The 23,236-nt window shown below is 38.6% G+C and overlaps 1 protein-coding gene across 1 annotated transcript; it reads left to right on the forward strand.

The window, feature by feature from the left end:
* Window positions 1-714: 714 nt before the first annotated feature.
* Window positions 715-22,016, forward strand: LOC127636058 (BCL2/adenovirus E1B 19 kDa protein-interacting protein 3-like). Its single transcript, XM_052116427.1, has 6 exons — window positions 715-954; window positions 14,776-15,001; window positions 17,702-17,774; window positions 17,896-17,993; window positions 18,090-18,239; window positions 19,566-22,016. Exons 1-6 carry the CDS (start codon window positions 903-905, stop codon window positions 19,612-19,614), a joined length of 648 nt encoding a protein of 215 aa, XP_051972387.1. The 5' UTR covers window positions 715-902; the 3' UTR covers window positions 19,615-22,016.
* Window positions 22,017-23,236: the final 1,220 nt, after the last annotated feature.

Raw genomic sequence — 23,236 nt, forward strand, 5'->3', positions numbered from 1 at the left:
CAGAGGGATTAAAGGAATATTCAATACAAGTTAAGGTCAAACAACAGCATTTGTGGCATAATATTGCTTACCACAGAAATTGTATTTTGACTAGCCCCTCTTATGAAAAAAATGACGTTCCAGTTAAGCACATAAAACGGAAGTGAATGGGACCAATCCGTAAACATTCAAATACACCCGGTTTCAAAAGGCCATAAGACATATGTGTGTTAACATGATTTTAGTGTGATCAAATTATTTACTAACCTTTTCTGTTTTAAGTTATATCCAATTTCACAACTTCGCTACCATGACGATGTAATGTCAACAAACCCTAATTTGCGATTTAAAAAAACTTTACAGCTCAAATAATACGAAAGAATTATTCATGTAAAAGCATTTATAAAATTACAAGCTTCACGTTTCTGCTTTTAAACCCTCCAAAACTGGTACCATTAATTTCCCTTTCTTTTTTTTTTTCCTTTCATTTTGTTGTTTACAAAAGGCGCAACAAGTCGAAATTATTTTTGCTGTATTAAATGTTACGCCACAAATGCTGTCGATTGAGCTTAACTTGAATAGGACCCCACATATTCCTTTAAGAGAGTCATATTCAGAGTGATTTAGTTTATTGATGGGCTATTTCCTTAATCCACGTGCATTCAGCGTTTTCCCAAGAAAATGAAACCCCCTCCCTCCATTACGTAATCTTAGTGCCTTTGAAATCAGAAGCGGCGATTCTGTTTGCGTCATTTTCTAAGACCAGCTACCAAACGCATTCGTTACATTGATAGCCTTTGGTCAATAGAACGTCCGTTCCGCGGTCAGAGTCAGTCACGCGTGTGCGCGCAGGTCCGAATGAGCGCGCAAAGTGTGTTCGTGCAGTACTGACAGTTACGCAAGCCACATTAAACAGAGCCACGATGTCCGACACTGCTGCTCCAGAAGACAACAACGGGGATCCTGGATTAAACGGTACGAACAATCGGAGCGCCCGGTTTTGTCAATTGTATAATCTGTTAGAGAGGACTACGACGTGTCTGAATTTGTGTTTTCAACTATTTTCATTGATTTGCTTAATATAATTTTTTTTTAAATCGTGTAAGTCAACATTTCTTTGCCAGAAACATGGCTGAGGAAAGGGTTTGCTGAAATGTGCGTCGTGTTCATTGATAAGCAATTTGACCGATGGCTGTGCAGGATTTGTTTTGAGGCGGGCGTTAAAATGTGACTGACTTCTGCCTAAACCAACGTAACGTGACCGGACGTTTTAAGAAGGCTGTCCAAAGCAGATGTCAACAAGGAGAGATCCCTTTACTAGATAGCAGCTCGATAATGATGATGGAGCAGATGCTCGAAACCCATTTCTTTGTTTCGTTTATTGAAAACGTCCTTCTCTTTTATGCGGAAGTGAACAGGCTCTAAAGAAGAGCTGTTTGTTGTGTATTATTTTATTTGAAATGTGACACGTGCCAACTAATGTAATCTCTTTGTCTGAAACATGCGAGATTGACAACAAACTGGTCTAGTATTTGACTAAAATAGTTCCGTATGACTTTACTGACCACCATGCGATGTTACTCGCTAGCTACTTAGTAATTTACCTCATAGACAAAAAGTATTTGAGGCTGCACAAGTTGCTATTAGAATATGGATTCAGGCCATACATTCCTTGTCACGAATCTCATATTAAAGCTACATTTGTTGGTTAGTCCACTACTTCAAGCATACCATTTTTTGATAACAAAACAAGTGGCAATTTCTGAAGGTTGCCTCTAAAGTTAGAGATAACTCTTGTTGTTATTCCCAGTATTCCTTCTAAAAAAAAGAAGAGCAGAACTTCTACATCTTTCAATGTGTAAATATATCATTACGGCATTTGGGAACGTGTACTAAGGATGTAATATATTGCATCAACAGTAAACAACCAATCAATAGTGAAATACTGTGTTGGCTGGCACCAATCCCTACAGCTGTGACCCTGGTTCAGGACGCCAGCGTATGAATTCTACTATGGCGAAGGATCATGAATACGAACTTAAGTAACATTCAACCAGCAAGACTAAAAGATTGAGAATTATATCTATAGATGTAGGCAGAGCACCAAAAACTGTGAGCTCCCAAGCAAAGATATTAAAAAAAACTTTCGCCCCCCCTTTTGGATCTAACATAACGCCCTTCTTGTGTAACCACGCCCTCTTCTGGATTTACCCACCCCTCCCCCCTTTTGGGGCTGCAGCTATATTCATCACCCTCATTCAGAGATCACTTATTCCTGACCAACCATTGCGCTGCACCATGATGATTCAAATTGTCTGTGTTCTGTTTCTAGTTTTGACACGCAATAGAAAATAAAATTAAAAGCTATCAAAATGAACAATCCAGAATAGAGGTCGACCGATTTCACAGATACGATAACTAAGTTGGGCAATACCTGCCGATAACCAATTAATCAACCTATAGTTTTAAAATTGATAATGAATGAAAAAAAATATGAAATGCATAACTTATGTTGGATTACATAACAACTCAAAGTAGTTAAAGGAATTTTGTGTGTCCAATACATGTTATTACAAATGTATTATATGGGGAAAAACATATTATCGATAAAAACTGATTGATCAGTCATAGCTTGTAAATGGTAACTGCTCTGAAGTTAATTTCCATAACACTGCGCTTTCCCTTGGTGTTCGACCTTCCCCGGATGGATTTGTATTGACAAAATGTAGACATCTAAGTAAAGATTTCTGCCACAAGTATTTGTTTGTACATGCCATAATCATGTAATTTATTTATTGAAGGTACAAATATGTTTTTGGAAGTTCAAATAATCCATTCAAAATCCTCTTGGCTCAAAAATCTAACGGGGTGCATACTGCCTCAGTCTAAATGGGCATGATGCCTCTGATGGTAACCCAGTTTATGGGACTGCTGCGTTATGCATTTTGTTGCTTACCTTGTAGGCTCCCCTTGATAGAAGGGCTCTGGAAAAACAGTGCAGATGGACGCACATACGCGTTCAGTGTGAACAACTGTCAGGTGCCAATTAATGAATGGAAATGGAGTGGCTAATGAATATTGAATAGTTTAAGTACATTCAGTATAACATAGTTATTTTTTATGAACTGATCCTTCACCATAGTAGGATTCGTAATTTTGAAATCAGACAATGTTTTATTTTTTTCTGGCAATAGCCACATTGGTCCTGATATGTTGATGGAATCAGATAGTTTTCAGTAAATAGAATTGGGAGAAGGGAATTAGTTAATATTTGAGACTATAAAATCTCAGTTTAAGTATTCAATATTTTCCATGTAAACTAGGTAACTGTGTCATGAGGATAGGAGTGGAGTCATGGCTGTTATAGACCTTATTCACAGCAGTAGCATATTTGATAGGAAAGCTGCGATCACAACGTGGCTCTCGCAGTGTGGACATGAACCATCCATGAACGCTGTCTCAGCATGTCTGGAGCCCAGACATGTAAGGCAGCAATCGTTACCATCAGAAGCGGAGTGATAACGACCACAACAAGTAACTGCACATAACCGGAAAGGCATCTTTAAAAAGACTCTTTCCATCAGTGCCCACTCTTTTAGAGAATATATACTCTTTTAGAGACAATATATGCTCTTGTAGCACTCAACACGCACTGCCGAAGCGCCCAGGGGTGTTCTCTGCACTTATCTATGCGAGAGGGGAGAAACCGCTGTGATGCGCCGTAGAATCCAACAGCTGTGTGAGACGGTTCTTACAGAGGCAAATGGATGGGCATACATTGACAACGCTCGACTCCGAAGAGAAAATCTGAATGAGTGGTTGCATGCCAGCTCCTTTTATACCCTTATGTCCGGGGCAGTGGCATGCAAATTTCACTCGCCAATTTTCATTGGCCTTTTCTCAAACATCAGAGGGGTTTGTGGCTCCCAAGTGTGACCCCTAGTGTCACTACATCGACACAACGTCAAGTGAGTGACAGATAGGGAACTCCAGACAACATAAGTTGAAATCAGATGGGATCTATTGTTAACAGTACATCCCTGTTAAAAAAAGTGCCACTACCGTGAATAAGGTCTATGGCATAATATTAACATGCTATGGCTGCCAATGCCAAATAATGAAAAAGAGACTAAAGGATTTGACTTTAAGGAAGAAAAGGTTTTATCTTGTTTTATCTGAAACCTAGAAGTTCAAATTTAGGGAACAAGAGGATAGTCCAGGATTAAATTATCCCAAGGGTTTAAATTACAAAGATTATGTTTATATAGCAATATTTTCCCTTCAGCCTTTGATTTTAGAGTTTTTCTAACTGAGAATAAATTTCCTGGACCTTGATATATTTTTTATTATTATTATCTGTAACTTTCGTGTTTGTCTTTTTTTTTCTCATTATGCTACAGTCTGAAACTGCATCATCAGCACCAGTTTCTGAGAAAACTTAATTGGTTTTCTGCAAATTAGACTGACTTGGCCAGATCTGATTCTGAATGCAGTAATATAATGACCACAGTGTTCAAATGCACTGTTGCTGGAAAATAGTGAACTGAAGAAGTTCTTTACAGACACGTGGTCATAAAGTGAAATTACATCTTTGTGTTGGCCAAGCCCTTTTTGGTGTAACAGATGGGCAAATCTTTGCTCGTTGTTTTGGCTTGCACTGTTTGTTCTGCTATTTGGATGAATCTGGCGAACTAGGCATGACGACTGTTAGCTGAAGGATGTGTGAAGAAACTGCCCACAGTTTTATGAGTGAATCTCATAAAACCTGTCAAGTACCGGTACATGTCTAGGTTGTATATCGCATATGTCACAATAATATTAAGCCTATGTAAAGGCAAATTAATATTGATAGCTTTGCAACATTATCTTCAAGACAATTAAGCACCCCTCCCCCATTCTCATTAATATAAAAAATAATGTATAATGTATAATTGTAAAGTATTTATACGTCATGGTAGTGTTTGCTGCACTGCTTTTATTCTGATATTAATTAGTCATTGTTTTAAAGTTATAATCTAATGAAAATCCTCATTCATAATACTGAGAATTACAAACAGAACTCAAAATTAAAACATCCACTCACATTAAAGTAATAAGAATTAATGACAGAATTGTATTTTTTTATGTTGTTTTTTTGTCACAATGCTTTATTTTTTTGCTTTTCATATGTTAGTTCTGATAGCAATCAACATCAATCATTTTGGAGTCATTTTGCTTCTGCATTTCATCAGTACTGGTAAGCAAAGATAAGTCTATGTAATAAACAGATGCTGTGTCTCATTTCAAAGGCTGCACTCTAGGATGTGTCCTTTTAAAGGCTGTTTAAACTAGGTGGCCTTTGTAGGGCAAAATGAAACCGAATGTAACATGGTTGCTATGACAGCATGCCGCTCTTTTTGAAGCGCAAGAGCTGGGGGCCTGGGTAGCTCAGCGAGTATTGACATTGACTACCACTACTGGAGTCACGAGTTCGAATCCAGGGTGTGCCGAGTGACTCCAGCCAGGTCTCGCAACCAAATTGGCCCGGTTGCTAGGGAGGGTAGAGTAACACGGGGTAACATCCTCGTGTTCACGATTAGTGGTTCTTGCTCTCAATGGGGTGCGTGGTAAATTGTGCGTGGATCGCGTAGAGTAGCATGGGCTTCCACATACTGGGAGTCTCTGTGGTGTCATGCACAACGAGCCTGACGTGATAAGATGCGTGGATTGACTGTCTCAGAAACGGAGACAACTAGTCTTGTGGAGTCTTGTCCTCCACCACCCGAATCGAGGTGAGTAACCGAGCTAAGGAGCTAACCTACTGGGCATTCCAAATTGGGGAAGAAAAAAACAAGCGCAAGAGCTTTAAGTGACAAGGGAACAAAGTCCTTTTGGAAGGGAATGTATGAAGTACATTTTATGTGAGTTATAATGATATATAGAGAAAAGAAAATAGAATTTACAGGTGTACTTTTAGTCTTTAATACTTTATTTTAATTATATATTACTATAATTATAGTATATTATATACTAGTCTACACCGATCTACTGAGGTACTCCATCTTGGGCATTAACATTACTTGCATTTGAACATCATATTTTCTGTCAAATTGCCATAATTTGCTTTAGACAAATTATGTTAATTTCCGTTAAAGCAAAGAATAGTTGGTTGTGGGTGCCCACGAAGGATACACCTCACGCATCCTCCAAATTCCCATGATAAATGCGTCCTCCGGAAAACTGAACAACTGTACTTTTGATCTATTTTTATTTCCTGATGGTAGCCAATGCAGCTTGTTCCACCATTGGCCTGAATGTTCAGCTCGCGTGGTATCATGGCAACAATTTTTATGTCAGTTGAGTAAAGCAAAGGTCAATAGACAGGAGCACAACTCTATTAGTCTGTTCCAAAACCTACTGAGATGCTTACGTAGATACTGTAGCATTTTAAGGCACCATAGACACTCTCCCGATGCAAATGCTGTTCAGAAGGCTGTTCCAATAATTATGCTGCCTTCTAAGATACTTTCTTTTGGCCAAAGTCAAAAGCAGCATTGTCATGAATCCTTTGTGGAGAAGGCCATTTTATAATCCATTGCAATGAGCTAATTAAAAGTCTATCCAAGATGACAGAAAATGCAGAAAAATAAATTAGTTCTAATTAATTAAATAATTAATTAATAAACCAAAATTTTTGATAAAAAAAAAGTTCAGTCTAAGATGGTCTATTTTACATATTATGTGTGTGTGTGTACACTCACCTAAAGGATTATTAGGAACACCAAACTAATACTGTGTTTGACCCCCTTTCACCTTCAGAACTGCCTTAATTCTACGTGGCATTGATTCAACAAGGTGCTGAAAGCATTCTTTAGAAATGTTGGCCCATATTGATAGGAAGGCATCTTGCAGTTGATGGAGATTTGTGGGATGCACATCCAGGGCACGAAGCTCCCTTTCCACCACATCCCAAAGATGCTCTATTGGGTTGAGATCTGGTGACTGTGGGGGCCATTTTAGTACAGTGAACTCATTGTCATGTTCAAGAAACCAATTTGAAATGATTCGAGCTTTGTGACATGGTGCATTATCCTGCTGGAAGTAGCCATCAGAGGATGGGTACATGGTGGCCATAAAGGGATGGACATGGTCAGAAACAATGCTCAGGTAGGCCGTGGCATTTAAACAATGCCCAATTGGCACTAAGGGGCCTAAAGTGTGCCAAGAAAACATCCCCCACACCATTACACCACCACCACCAGCCTGCACAGTGGTAACAAGGCATGATGGATCCATGTTCTCATTCTGTTTACGCCAAATTCTGACTCTACCATCTGAATGTCTCAACAGAAATCGACTCTCAGACCAGGCAACATTTTTCCAGTCTTCAACTGTCCAATTTTGGTGAGCTCTTGCAAATTGTAGCCTCTTTTTCCTATTTGTAGTGGAGATGAGTGGTACCGGTGGGGTCTTCTGCTGTTGTAGCCCATCCGCCTCAAGGTTGTGCGTGTTGTGGCTTCACAAATGCTTTGCTGCATACCTCGGTTGTAAAGAGTGGTTATTTCAGGCAAAGTTGCTCTTCTATCAGCTTGAATCAGTTGGCCCATTCTCCTCTGACCTCTAGCATCAACAAGGCATTTTCGCCCACCGGACTGCCGCATACTGGATGTTTTTCACACCATTCTTTGTAAACCCTAGAATTAATTAATTTAATTAATTTAATTAATTGACCAATTGTCACACATTATACATACATTTCTGCATATACATGGTGAAATTATTTATTTTTCACATATCCCATCTAAGCTGGGGTCAGAGTGCAGGGTCAGCCATGATACGGCGCCCCTGGAGCAGATAGGTTCAAGGGCCTTGCTCAAGGGCCCAACAGTGGTGTCTTGGTGGTGTTGGGGCTTGAACCCACGACCTTCTGATCAGTAACCCAGAGCCTTAACCGCTGAGCCAGCGCTGCCCCACAGAAATGGTTGTGCTTGAAAATCCCAGTAACTGAGCAGATTGTGAAATACTCAGACCGGCCCGTCTGGCACCAACAAACATGCCACGCTCAAAATTGCTTAAATCACCTTTCTTTCCCATTCTGACATTCAGTTTGGAGTTCAGGAGATTGTCTTGACCAGGACCACACCCCTGAATGCATTGAAGCAACTGCCATGTGATTGGTTGATTAGATAATTGCATTAATGAGAAATTGAACAGGTGTTCCTAATAATCCTTTAGGTGAGTGTGTGTATATATATATATATATATATATATATATATATATATATATATATATATATATATATATATATATACACACTATACACTATGCACACTATATATATATATATATATATATATATATATATATATATATATATATATATATATATATATATATATATATATATATATATTTGTATGCTCATTAGAGAATCACATCATTAGCATAGCAACATGCTAATGCCAAAATATATTGAAAAAATATTGAAAGTCTCTTGTACGTGAGGAACACTACCTGTATGATGCTGAGAGTTGCTGCCTTTCCAAAGTGTTCAATATTGTTCTCTTATGAGGTTCCTTTTTGGTTAGGATACTGCCTTAGGTGCTGTTCACACAGAAAGTGTTCAGAAAGCTAGACATAGTGCAATAGTGAAATTAACTCTAGAGGCACTATAACAACTATGCATTTTATTCACTTTCACACAATCACGACAACAACGATTGATTATGACTTTATAAACAATGATTTTTCACACTATTACTCACACACTGCTATGTTATGATATTGACACACTTTTACTCTAATGCATTATTTGAAAAAGACCACGGTTCAAGCCCAGCCAAGGATGCTCAAGACGAAAGGGAACTAAAAAAAAAAGTAACATATAAGTGACATGAAATGACATGGTTGTTTCAGAAATTAAAAATGCTTTTCTCGTTGAATTTGCTTTTAAAACATTGGTTAGGATTCTGACGTACATTTTCGGATTCATGAACATTTTCGTATTTTCAAAACGTTAGTCGGTACGAACAAAATGTAACCTGCACCCGACCATGTGTAAATCTTGCATAAGACAGCCGAACGTGTTGTGTTCTTTCAGACAAACTGTCTTTAAATTTTGACAGAAGTAAAATGAAAGAAGTAATGAAAAATATAATTGTGGAGATGGGGGCATGGCCGAGCAACGTCTGTGGAGAGTGAGGCCGAGAGAGGAAGAGCGGTAAAGATCGGCACGTATGGGATATTATCTCAAACAGCTGTTTTGTGAGAGCTGGAGAGGGATAAAAGGGCAGTACAGACCACCGGGAGAGAGAGAGCCGAGCTTGAAGCTGTGTGTGTGTGTTGTGCTGAAAAGCAAACCGTGTGTGTGTATGCTGAAAAAGTGTTGTTAATAAAGATTTATGTGGACTGTTAACCTTGCCCCCGCTTCCTCCTTCCCAACTGAGCAAGTTTCACAGGGGTGCCGAAACTCTGGATTTAGGAGGAAGCAGGGGCAAGTCTCCACAGATGTCGCTCGTCCACATCCCTATCTCCACAATAATTAATAATTAAATGTTTAAAATTAACCTTTAAAAAAAAAAAGACAAATAAATTGTTTAATTTTGAAATGTTTCTTTGCTGATTGCATTTATTTTTTCAAACTAGCCTATAGTTTTTTCCCAACTCTGCTTATTTCCAGCAGAAGTTCTTGACATGGGTTTAAAAAAAAAAAAAAGCCCTCTAACGTGACTGGCTGGACATTTTTTTATTTGATATAAGCGCTATTATTTAGATTTCATCATTTAATATATGATAAATCACATTGAGCTGACGTTTGGTCAGTAGTAAAACCATGAACAAACATATCGCGGGCAGGTGCGTAAACAATACAACGAGGGAAAAAAGAAAAAGCCTGATGACTGTCATATAGCTTTTAAATCTGTAATATCTGACAGCGTTTCGATCAAAGATCTTCTTCAGGCATTCTATCAATTTCTTTGAAGGGAAGTATATCACTCTGCACAGTCTTGGATTTACTCGAGAAGTTTCTCAAATGATGGTGGCAATGCGCTCAACAGAACCAGAGAAGGTTAATGGTGGTGGACATCTTCCTGTCGGCACAAACTGAAAATGTGTTACACTAAAGCTTCATGTCAAACTATTTTTATTGACCTCTTGAACTGTTTAAGTCACTAAAGAACCTCTGATGGCAAAGATGTCGGAGAGTTAAAAACTTTAATTACTGATCACATATACAGTACTGTGCAAAAGTTTTAGGCACTTAGGATGTCTTCAAAAATAATGGCATAAACAGTTTATTTATCAATTAATGTCATACAAAGTCCAGTCAACATAAAAAAAGAGCTAAATCAATATTTGGTGTGACAACCTTTGTCTTTAATAAGCACTGGTTCTCTCAGACACACTTTTTCTTGGTTGTTGGCAGTTAGAATGTTCCAAGCTTCTTGGAGAACTTGCCACAGTTCTTCTATCTAGCTGTCTCAGTTATTTCTGTCTCTTCATGATTTCCTAGACTGACTCAATGATGTTGAGATCTGGGCTCTGTTGGGGCCATGCCATCTGTTGTAGGACTCCTTGTTCTTCTTCAATTCAGTTCTATTTGCAAAGGCAATGTTGAAATCTAAAATGCATATGTCCTACTGATAAGCTAAAAGCAGAATATACCAAATAACAGTTTTAAGACATGTTTTTGTTTAAAATAAAGACTTTTGCACAGTATTGTATTTTAAAAGCTTAATTTTCTCATTTACCACGGAGTCTGAAGCCTTCCGTATATGATATTTTCATGGCCGTGGATTATGATAATTGTGAATGAATGTGCAGGCGCTTTATTTACGAACGTTTGGAACTCACTAACATTAAACAAGTTGTACTAACAAATCTGGGGAATGCGAAGCATTCGTGAATCCGATGGAAAGTTTTCGGGAATCTCCATTTTAATGCGGACATTACTCCCAATTCTTTCATATATTTAGGACATTTTCATGAATGAGGCCCACTATCACGTAAACTTCATGAGATCAGGCTGGTTCATGTACTTGTGTAGAGTGTATTTGAGTATCAGCCTTTAGTAGGCAGATGCCTATGTTGGCAGTAAACAGCAAGGCAGATCACTGAGTTTTAAAACTAAATGGAATATCAGAATTAAATGAAAATGTATGTGCATTTCCATGTTCATGGAAAGATGTAATCGATAAACATTTTCACACCAAGTCAAAACAGGACCCATGTATATTCAACCTAAGTCATGTGTTCTGACTGTGGGTCTGTTTTGTTTTCCTGGAAATGGAAGTGGGGCTTTGGCCAGAGAGACATTCAATTTATAGTTAGCTCATCCTGATTGGTCAGCAGTGTGAGCAAGCAAACAGAGCCAGCATTTTAAGCCAAGGCATGGATGATTGTAAACAGAGGATTCACTGTGCTATAACACAGGCCTTTCTGATGAGACAGCAAAGCAGATGTGGGTGAAACGGGAACATGGAAAGTTTAGTGCCCCTCGTGTAACACGTAGATAAAGAATCTGTGTGTTTGTGTTTCAATTTGTGAGGATATCCACTTCTGTTAAGTGTGTCCTTGCTTGCACTCACATAGAGCATTGAGCAGTGAGGTCAGGTTGTAAAACCCTCACGGGAAGGAGGACAGGAAACGAAGGTTACAACGAGAAGGTAAGGTTTAATGGCTGTCTGTCTCACAAACATTTACAAAAAAACCAACACACAATAACACAAGCGCACTGGGTTGGCTTGCTCTGGTCGGCTCCCCTCTGCTCTCAGGCTGCTGGCTTTTTTCACCGCTCTCCTCACTCTACTGCAATTAGAGACAGGTGTTAGTCATAATTTGGCCCAGGTGTGAGCGCCCTTACCGCTTCTCTCTCCCGGACGGGCGCTTGACCACGCCCCCGCTGCCACACAGGTGTAACTCATATATCATTGGGGTTGTAAAGAGCAGAAGAGGGAAGCATTTACTGCCCATTCACCACACTGCAAATATAAGTTCAGCAAGACCACCAGAGACCTACAGGGAGATCCCTCTGTCTGCCTCAGTCTGTATCAATCCGCCTTAGTACCTTTTGGATACAATATTGTACCCTGGCAATTTTCTACATATTTTCACAATAACTACACAATCCAGTTGGATGAATCGTATGTAAACATGTAACCCCAAAATCAAAAGAAAACAACAAAGTATTGTTAATAAAGTTTTGAATGAAGAAATTGCAGACTATTTTAGGACCATTTTTTGCATTGTAACATTGTTAACATTACAGTTGTTGGGACAATTAAGCACACTTTCCCAGACAATTTGGAAAGCCGAAACATCCTCTACACAAGTACGCAAATGCAGACACTTATAGCTACGCAAGCTCAATTTTCATATTGTTGCATTCCGAAATTTGTCACACCGCATTTCACAACACAACGCTAATATGCGCTGCATTCTCAGTGTTGCCACAAGGGGCGCTATAGCAGACATTAGTATGAACTGTCGCTTCTATGATGAGTTTTTCTTACAAGTCAACTATTGTAATGGCAGAGCGAAAGTTTGAATAGACAAAATATTTATTAAAACTTACCTGAATAACCGGTTTATTTCACAATCCTATGATGGTAACTCCATCGCCAACTTGAGTACAATTGAGGTTTGTTTTCGCCACAGTAATGTAAAGACACACGCTAAGTATGTTCAACTGGACTGCACATAGGCAAGGTGTTGGCCAAGTGAAGTATGTTTCTGGCCTTATTGGCGTTAGGTGTCTAGATGTTTTACTTAATTTGCAATTCCCATTATTCTTAAAGTTGATTCTAATTAGATTCTCTTTACAGTAATACAGTACTTTATTAGTGGAAGTGGTGGTGGTGTAGTGGACTAAAGCACATAACTGTTAATCAGAAGGTTGCTGGTTCGATCCCCACAGCCACCACCATTGTGTCCTTGAGCAAGGCACTTAACTCCAGGTTGCTCCGGGGGGATTGTCCCTGTAATAAGTGCACTGTAAGTCACTTTGGATAAAAGCGTCTGCTAAATGTAAATGTAAATGTAAATGTAAATTTATTTATTGTAATACTGAAAATGTTTTTCTTTTTATTATTTAAATAAAAATTGGGCTTTTGTGTCTTTTAGTCCATGCCTTTAAGCTTTGAGGTCATCTATGTGCTAGTAAACAAAATTTACTTTAAGCAGATATAAACAACATTTAATAACTACAGTCTTTCTCTTCTGGGAAAACAGACCAAAAATATTGATGATTCATCTTGCACACAGGGGTGTGTCTACATTTTTGTCCAATTAAATTCTCTCTAGAATCAGAATAAGACATCACATAAGGTGTGGCATCATTTAGAACTACATCTGGCCAAAAAGGTGTTTTTGAGTTTGTGTCAGTGTTTGTAACAGCTGGCCAGGGCACATTTTAAGGCAGGTGTGACATGGAGCTCCACCTACTTTGAGGCTGACAGCTAATTCCCGTTCAGTCAGTTAAGATCAGTCAAACATGAACTCACTAGTGTAGTGCCGAGCTTCGACTCCTTAGTATCCTTATGTTTAGGGGTAGATGTAGGAATGGGCTTTATGGGGAGGGACCAATGGGGTCCCTCCCCATAAAGGTGGGGAGGTGGGCATTAGTGATAAGGGCCAATCAGGTAGCAGGGAGTAATAATCTGCCGGGGAGTCAGATTTTGGCACAATACTGTTGTACAGAGTTATTTGTGAAGTGGTGCAAACATACCTAAATCTGTACAGTCGTTTGCATATAAATATTTTCTAAGAACATGTCATCCATCCATCCATCTTCCATAGCCGCTTGTCCTATGCAGGGTTGTGGATAGTTTTGGAGCCCATCCTAGGTGTCTCGGACCGAAGGCTAGGAACACCCTGTGCAGATGGCCAGTTCATCACAGAGCAGCACACACAGACAAACACATTCACACTCACACCTACGGGTCATTTGCAGTCTCCAATTTATTTAACCGGGGAGAACATTAAGAAAATGTCATCCTTTTCTCTTTCTTTTTTTTATTTATTAGTCAATTAAATAAACCGGATCTACTCAAATAACCTTTTAGTGCCCATTCACTCTTTTGTTTTATATGCTGCCCCACTCATGTTCTGTCTGCAGCCGAAAGTCATCACACATCTGCCCAAAGTAAGATATGCCTGTTATCATTCTTTTGTCTGTATTCTACCCATTTGCCCCCTTTTTACACCCATATTTGCAGTAGTATCAGTGTCATTATAAAGTACAATAACAGAGTGTAATCGGCATATATAATGGCTGCATATAGCATGCTAGCCCATCAATTCAGAAATCAAGACAAAATAAACATTATCTACTGCATATACTGTACAGTATATTACTATATTGAGTAAATAATAAAGCTTCTTCTAATGATCTTGTGTATATTATCCTAATAGAATGAGGGGTGAAGTGCCTGATAACACATTTTAAAATCATATTAGTTGGCATGGTCTTTTTTAGCATCCTCATATTTAAATGCTCCTTTTAACACCTCCCCCCAGCTGTGTGGCCGGTATCAACAAAGAGTGTCTTCTCCATGAGTGTACCGGGGCCTTTTCCTAAAATATAAATACCACCTGCCGATGACTACCGGTAGCAAGTAGAAAATCATGAGCCCTTAAATGTGTACCACCCAACGTCTTGTTACAGTAGGAAATACAGTAATAAAGGAAAGAAAACTGCACTTATCAGCCCATTTCCTTTTATGAGATTCACCAAGACAGTCCCTAGACTGTGTATCACTGCTTAAAGCAGAATACTGTATTTTACTGCCTGTGTATCATTGTTGATATTCATTTAGGATCATGGGTGGAACTGGAGATGAACCGAATCTCTGCATCCCTCGCTTCATCCAACGTCTCCGTACTGCCTCCTCTAGCCCAGGTCGTAGAGGAGGAGGAGGAGGATGGGATGGTGGGAGGGCTAGAGCACGTACCCTCATCATCCTCCATCCACAATGGAGACATGGAGAAAATCCTCCTAGATGCCCAGCACGAGTCCAGCCGCAGTAACTCCTCTTGTGGCAGGTAGACCACCATCTTATTTATATGTCACCAATTCTTTAAAGGTTTACCTCACCCCAAATGAAGATTCTGTCATTATTTAATCACCCTCATGTTCTTCCAAACCAGTATAACTTTGGTTCTACTGTGTATGTATAATTGCAGTATATAGCAAAATATCCATCCAAGTGGCATTTATTTGAACTAAACATAGCATAAGCACATTTTTCAAGCAAAACATTTCACAATAAATAAGATTGTTCCTTTTTAAATGATAAAACAAGAAATATACTGTTAAAAATTAGGACATTCTGGCTGTCAAATGGATGTGAAACATGGCAATAGTTAATGTTCTGAACTACACCTGTGTTTACTCTGCTAAGACACCTGTGTGAACTTGAGGGGAACTGACTTCATACAACTACTTGGAATCATCTTGAAACTAGTTGGATAAAAGTCATTGCAAAATGTCAAAGAAAAGGTAAAGGGATAGTTCACCCAAAAATAAAAATTCTCTCATGATTTACTCACCCCCCTGGCATCCCAGATGTGTATGACTTTCTTTCTTCAACAGAACACAAATGAAGATATTTAGAAGAATATTTCAGCTTTGTAGGTCCATGCAATGAAAGTGAATGGGTGCCAACATTTCGAAGCTCCAAAATCTACATAAAGGGAGCATAAAAGTAATCCATATGACTCATATGCTTAAATCCATGTGTTCAGACATGATATGATAGTTGTGCACGAGAAACCGATTCATATTTACAGGTCCTTCTCAAAAAATTAGCATATTGTGATAAAGGTCATTATTTTCCATAATGTAATGATAAAAATTAAACTTTCATATATTTTAGATTCATTGCACACCAACTGAAATATTTCAGGTCTTTTATTGTTTTAATACTGATGATTTTGGCATACAGCTCATGAAAACCCAAAATTCCTATCTCAAAAAATTAGCATATTTCATCCGACCAATAAAAGAAGTGTTTTTAATACCCAAAAAAAAGTCAACCTTCAAATAATTATGTTCAGTTATGCACTCAATACTTGGTCGGGAATCCTTTTGCAGAAATGACTGCTTCAATGCGGCGTGGCATGGAGGCAATCAGCCTGTGGCACTGCTGAGGTGTTATGGAGGCCCAGGATGCTTCGATAGCGGCCTTAAGCTCATCCAGAGTGTTGGGTCTTGCGTCTCTCAACTTTCTCTTCACAATATCCCACAGATTCTCTATGGGGTTCAGGTCAGGAGAGTTGGCAGGCCAATTGAGCACAGTAATACCATGGTCAGTAAACCATTTACCAGTGGTTTTGGCACTGTGAGCAGGTGCCAGGTCGTGCTGAAAAATGAAATCTTCATCTCCATAAAGCTTTTCAGCAGATGGAAGCATGAAGTGCTCCAAAATCTCCTGATAGCTAGCTGCATTGACCCTGCCCTTGATAAAACACAGTGGACCAACACCAGCAGCTGACATGGCACCCCAGACCATCACTGACTGTGGGTACTTGACACTGGACTTCAGGCATTTTGGCATTTCCTTCTCCCTAATCTTCCTCCAGACTCTGGCACCTTGATTTCGAATGACATGCAAAATTTGCTTTCATCCGAAAAAGTACTTTGGACCACTGAGCAACAGTCCAGTGCTGCTTCTCTGTAGCCCAGGTCAGGCGCTTCTGCCGCTGTTTCTGGTTCAAAAGTGGCTTGACCTGGGGAATGCGGGGATTTTTCTACTCCAGACTCAGTCCACTGCTTCCGCAGGTCCCCAAGGTCTGGAATCGGTCCTTCTCCACAATCTTCCTCAGGGTCCGATCAACTCTTCTCGTTGTGCAGCGTTTTTGCCACACTTTTTCCTTCCCACAGACTTCCCACTGAGGTGCCTTGATACAGCACTCTGGGAACAGCCTATTTGTTAAGAAATTTCTTTCTGTGTCTTACCCTCTTGCTTGAGGGTGTCAATGATGGCCTTCTGGACAGCAGTCAGGTCGGCAGTCTTACCCATGATTGCGGTTTTGAGTAATGAAACAGGCTGGGAGTTTTTAAAAGCCTCAGGAATCTTTTGCAGGTGTTTAGAGTTAATTAGTTGATTCAGATGATTAGGTTAATAGCTCGTTTAGAGACCCTTTTCATGATATGCTAATTTTTTGAGATAGGAATTTTGGGTTTTCATGAGCTGTATGCCAAAATCATCAGTATTAAAACAATAAAAGACCTGAAATATTTCAGTTGGTGTGCAATGAATCTAAAATATATGAAAGTTTAATTTTTATCATTACATTATGGAAAATAATGACCTTTATCACAATATGCTAATTTTTTGAGAAGGACCTGTAAGTTATTTTTGATAATAAATTCTCCTTCCGGCCCAGAAGGGGCGATGTGTACGAAGAATGTGAATCATCAAAAATAGAAGATGGAGAAAGTGAAAGTGAAAGTGAAGGAAAAAGGACTTAAATATGTCTTAAGTGTTCAAATACATTTTAGGGCTTTTGTTTGTCCTATCTTTCACATGTTATAAAAAGAGCAAACTCGATTATGAAGTAATTTGACTTGCAGTCAAAATATTCTGTGTGTGAGTGCTAAAATAGGCATAAAAATCTAATTGTGTCTGATCTTGCATATTTCTAACGTGCTACATTTTCTCAACAGTCTTCCCATGGTAAGGTGTAGTAACTTGTCATTGCACTATTTCAATGTATTTGTTGTTTAACTCTCTCCCATAGCCCTCCTCGACCCCACAGTCCTCAGGATGATGGACAGATAATTTTTGACGTGGACACGAGGAGAGACAGTCAGGTACTCCCTTTAGAATTGTGTGGGGATCATCTAGAAATCATTTATGGATGTTCTGGCGTAGATTCAAGACCTGGTTTGTTTGCATATGTGAGTGCGGGTGTGTGTTTTCATGTCCACTTAGGAGGAAGTCATGGAAAAGATGAGAGATGATGACATTTTAATGAAGGATTCAGAATGGGTGGCAGACTGGTCGAGTAGACCAGAGAATATTCCACCTAAGTAAGTACTAAAGGGGTCAAGCACACAGATATTCACACAAGCCACGTTTAAGTAAATGACGATGATGATAATGGTATGGATTTATCTTTCTCGCAGGGAGTTCCACTTCCGGCACCCGCGACGTTCAGTGATTCTGAGCATGAGGAAGACAGGGGCGATGAAGAAAGGAGGCATCTTCTCTGCTGAGTTCCTCAAAGTGTTCATCCCATCACTGCTCCTGTCCCACATCCTGATTCTGGGCCTTGGGTACATTGACCTAAAACAAGCACAATCACACATGCCTAGTTCTTTCATTTCCACATTTTCATCTTCAGAAGGATGCTCAGTCTTGCTCTTATAGTCCTACCGTCCTGCAAAGTTTATCAGGAGTTATTTTGCTATACAAAGTCTCTGTTGGTTTTTAAACACAGCATGTGGATCTCTATTTTGTCCAGCAGAGGGTTATCATAGAGAAGTAAGCAATAATCAGGAAGTCTCACAAACCAGACTTTTTCACTATGGGCATAAAGTCTGGTTCACTTTGCAGTTTATTATGGCTAGGAACTGCTCACTTAGACAGGAAGAGGCCCTCTGAACAACACATGAAATGGCCAACCACAACCTTTTTTTTAGGAATGAGTAAATCTGAAATTGATTAAGATATCTTAATATCACATCGATTTGCAACAAAGTAGTAACTCATTCAAATAGTTATGCAGCAGTCATGGCAAACAGTTGTAAATAGTGGAAAACAAAACACAAGCAAAAAATTTAGATTTAAAACAAGCAAAAATTTAGATTACAGTGAGCCAGTAAATGGGGTCAGTCTGTTAAAATAGTCACCATTTCTAACGTATAGCCAGAAGACAAAAACAATATGGGTGTTAACATGATTTTAGTGTGATAAACCGCTTATTTACCTTTCTGTGTAAACAAGAAAGTGTAAAACATGTTGCCATGACTTTGTAACACCATAAACCCCTAAAAGGACTATTTAAACAACTTTACGTAAGGAATAATTGTCAACGGCCCGTTGAATTATTGAAAGTATTCACAAGCTTAAGTTTACTTCTCAGCAGCAGCGAGTGTTGCCATTCTTGCATATATCTTTTTGATTGCTAAACAACTGTTTACAATCCCAGTGAGTCACGGGGGTGCGCTGACTTGTGTGAGAGCGAAAGAGCTGGGGATTGGTAGCGCTGTGCTTTCCACTACAGTTATGTGAGGCTGATTAGGGCGAAAAGCATTGAAGTATAAATACAAATTCTAGACCTAGCTTGTGTTGGGCTTCATGCATCTAGTTCATCCTCGCATGCGCTTCCTCAAAAGCACGACTTCTCGGCAGACTGTTAAAAAGCTCTGCACCCTGACTCTCCAGCCAGCCAATCAGGTTGGCCAGAGGCTTTTGGAAAGCTCTTGCCATTTTAGTGTGCAATATGTATTGTTCTGAGGCTGAGACTAACACTCAGCTGCCTAAACCACTAGTTGACTACCACCTGTTTGAACATTCACACACCCCTAACAATGTGCATATTACACCCACCCAATATTCAATGTATGCCTTCCTATTTGTCTCCTCTATCTCTAATACAGGGTCTACATTGGGAAAAGACTTACTACTCCCCCTGCAAGCTCCATTTGAACACAATTCTGAAGTTCCTCAGGCATCGACCTAGTTGGATTAGGGAGAAGGTTGCAGTTTGTACAAAGAATGACCCCTGCTGCCCCTTTCCTTTTACTCTTTCCCAAACCCTACACTTTCTATTTCCTTCTCTTTTTGGTATTTTCTTTCATTCGGCCTTTCCACAAAGAGAAGTGTCATTCGCATATTGTAGATTAACAGAAAAGTTTACATCTCTCCATTTCAGGCCCTTTTTACTTTCTGTTTGCGGTATCCCTTTATTTGTTCAGTTTATTTAATAAAAGTGAGTGTAGCAATACCTCCATTGCTCTTTATAGGTTGACTGGCATTTGAAATTGGAAGTATTTGTGGACAGCGGGTTAAATCAAACCCACATGCTATTTCAGCACTAGCTTGAACAGAGATCTGTCTGTTTAGTTGCCTGTTTGGGTCTGATCATGACCCAAAAGTTGGCCACACACACATAGTGACTGAGTGATAAAGGATCCTCCTAGTTTTCGTCCTGAAATTTGGATCAAGCAACAATATATAGACTTATCGAAGATTTATGAGCATGCCTGGTTGGTAGCTAAGAGTTTGTTTATTTATTACAACAAATGCTTTCCTTTTAGTTATTTTATTTCAGTTTTGGAAGAGATGCTAGAATGATGGACTTGTATGTGTTTTGGGAAGGATAGGGCTCTTCATAGACCCCCTACACAACCTGTGATGATGGAAAATGGCAAAATGAATAGCTTGATAATAGTAAGAAACATAATATATGTATTTGACTGTACCAGATGCATTTTTATACAAAGTTTTGCATAATCTTTACATACCTCTGACAGTACACAAAGAAAGTGCTTGGTACCAGGAAATGTATAATACATAAATTAATGTCATAAACATATATTAACCATCAAGTCGGATGGGGATGCCGTGTCCCTGTATGAAAAGAGATTCTTTTATTTTATTTTTACTGTGCTTGTTTCTCTGTGTTTGTTGCTACTTTGTTTGCAAAAAAAAAAAAAGTCTAGACGCAGTCTAACGATTAGAACAGGATGTAGGTGTCCAGGGATGTGTTTTTAAAAGTTCTTTAACTTGACAAGGCTTCTACAAATGTGGCGCTGCTGTGTCTGACGCTGAAAAAATCACAGAGACACGGCACAATGGACATATAAATACACTCGGGCAGCCTGCTTGTGTGTTTTGCCATGTCAGTCATTTTGGAAGTTTGTTAAATCATCTACAGTATCTTATTGCATTTTCATGCTGTTAGCTTGAGCAGATAATCATGAAATGTAAGAGGTTTTTGCACCACAGTACAACAACAAGTGACCAGGTGTGATGTGTTCCAACCAGCAGAAGAATTTACCTGAAAGGAATTACAGTTGTTGCAAATTCAATTATATCATCATTTACTCATCCTCATGTCGTTCCAAACGCGAATAACTTTTAAAGACATTTTGATGAATGTTCTCTCTGCTCTTTTCCAAACAACGGAAATGAATGGAGACAGACTTTATAGAGCTGTACAACTAGTCCATATGACATGTGTGCTGTATTCCAAGTCTCCAAAGGTCATATGATACTTTTTTTGTTGTTATTTGCTTAAGACTTGGTGTGTGAAGATGCGTCATGCCAGGTTTGAATGAAGTATGTATGAGATTAAAGAACTACAGCTTAAATTTCTGTCTGTAACTCCCTAAAAGATTTGGCCTTCATTGTCTAAATCTGTGAAGGATTTGTCTCTCCTCAAACAGCTGCCAAAACCAACTGAGAGGTCATCTCTTATAAACTTTGTGCCTCGGCTCCTTAATAATGTTTGATACTTTGTGATGTTATCATTTTCAAAAGCTATTTTTTTCAGTTTTCTATGCCACATGCTATTTTACGTTCCTTTTTTTTTTTTTTTTTTTGTGCCACCTTGTGTGTGAACACAACATTTTGAAGGTTTCTCTTATGCTTTGTTTAACTTTTTCAATGCTTTAAAAACCAAGGCAAACTAGTGTAGATATTACACAGGGGTGAAGATACAGGATAGATGTTAATAAACAAAGATGTGTTGAGTGGGTTTTAGTTTTATTGTTAAAGGGATAGTTCACACAAAAATGAAAATTCTCTCATCATTTACTAACTCATGCTTTTCCAGATGTGTGACTCTGTTTCTTCTGCATTACACAAATGAATATGTTTTTTGAAGAATATCTCAGCTCTGTTGGTCTATACAATGCAAGCAAATGGTGACCAGAACTTTGAAGCTCCAAAAAGCACATAAAGGCAGCATGAAAGCAAATGAAAAATAAATTACATTTATTTGTACAGTGGTTAATTTCACTGGATTTCTACAGTGATTTAAATCTATATCATCAGAAGCTATATAGATAGGAGTGGTTGAGAAACATCAATATTTAAGTCCTTTTGTGCAGTAAATCTCCACTTTCACTTTCACATCTATATATATATATATATATATATATATATATATATATATATATATATATATATATATCATTTTTTTTTTTTGGCTATTTGCATTCTTCATGCTTATCGCCACGTACTGGTTGAATTTATAGTATTTTTATAGACTCCAGTGGTTTAATGCATACAACTTCATGTCTTCTGAAGCAATCTAATAAGTTTTGGGTGAGAACAGACCAAAATGTAACTCTTTTTTCACTGTACATCTTGGTGGTGCCTTTTTCCCCACACTTGGGGTAAAAGGCCCCTAGGGGGTTTAAAGTGATATAGTGTAGATACCAGGCCATTAGTTACAAGGCACAATTTTTCAATTAATGCCAATAATTTTGAGACAGCAAGATGCTTTTTGAGGATCAAATTTGGCATGTTGTTACATCTCAAGTATTCTATAAACAAGATAATCCCTATTATGATTGGATCAGTCAATGTGAGTCCACTATGAACATTTCTCATAAATCTATTACTGCCACTTTAAAAAAAAAAGACAATGTGTTTAAAAGGGCCCTTTAGCAACTGCAACAGGGGGGCCTTTTACCCTAAATCTAATGCTTTCACTAGTGGACAGTTATTGAAAATTATTTGAGTTAATGACCTTAAACAAAACTGAAAATGATAAATAAGTATTTAGTTACAAAATAAATTTGATAATTTAAGGGATTTTCATTAGCTACATAAATGTACAACATTTAAAAAAATTATGAAAATGTGATCAGATTGCCTCAAAATAAACCTATAGACATTATACACAAAGATCTCATGGATCAGGTGCAGTGCATAGTGTCAAACAGGTGTTCAGGAAGGTACTGTGGTAGGTTTTGATACCAATTAGTATTTTGGGAGAAAACAAAATCAATGGAGCCTTTTACCTCGTAGAGCCTTTAGCCCCATTGTACCCTACGGTATTTTGGTCTGTTCTCATCCAAAATCGCTTATAAAGACATGGATTAAGTCACTGGAGTGGTATAGATTACGTTTATTCTTATGTATGGATCTACAGAGCTGAGATATTCCTCTAAAAATCTTTATTTGTGTTCTGCAGAAGAAAGTCATACACATCTGGGATGGCATGAGAGTGAGTAAATGATGAGAGAATTCATTTTTGGGTGAACTATCCATTTATTTGTTGGATAGAAATGTTCTTCAGACTCCAATGATAAAATTG

The sequence above is a fragment of the Xyrauchen texanus genome, chromosome 43, assembly GCF_025860055.1.
Source record: "Xyrauchen texanus isolate HMW12.3.18 chromosome 43, RBS_HiC_50CHRs, whole genome shotgun sequence".
NCBI lineage: Eukaryota > Metazoa > Chordata > Actinopteri > Cypriniformes > Catostomidae > Xyrauchen > Xyrauchen texanus.

What these genes read in the sequence shown, in the direction of transcription:
- LOC127636058 (XM_052116427.1), top strand. Translation starts at nt 903, where the DNA reads ATGTCCGACACTGCTGCTCCAGAAGACAACAACGGGGATCCTGGATTA. An exon ending in ACACGAGGAGAGACAGTCAG is followed by an intron (nt 17,775 to 17,895) that starts GTACTCCCTTTA and finishes ATGTCCACTTAG; the next exon opens with GAGGAAGTCATGGAAAAGAT. An exon ending in ATCCTGATTCTGGGCCTTGG is followed by an intron (nt 18,240 to 19,565) that starts GTACATTGACCT and finishes TCTCTAATACAG; the next exon opens with GGTCTACATTGGGAAAAGAC.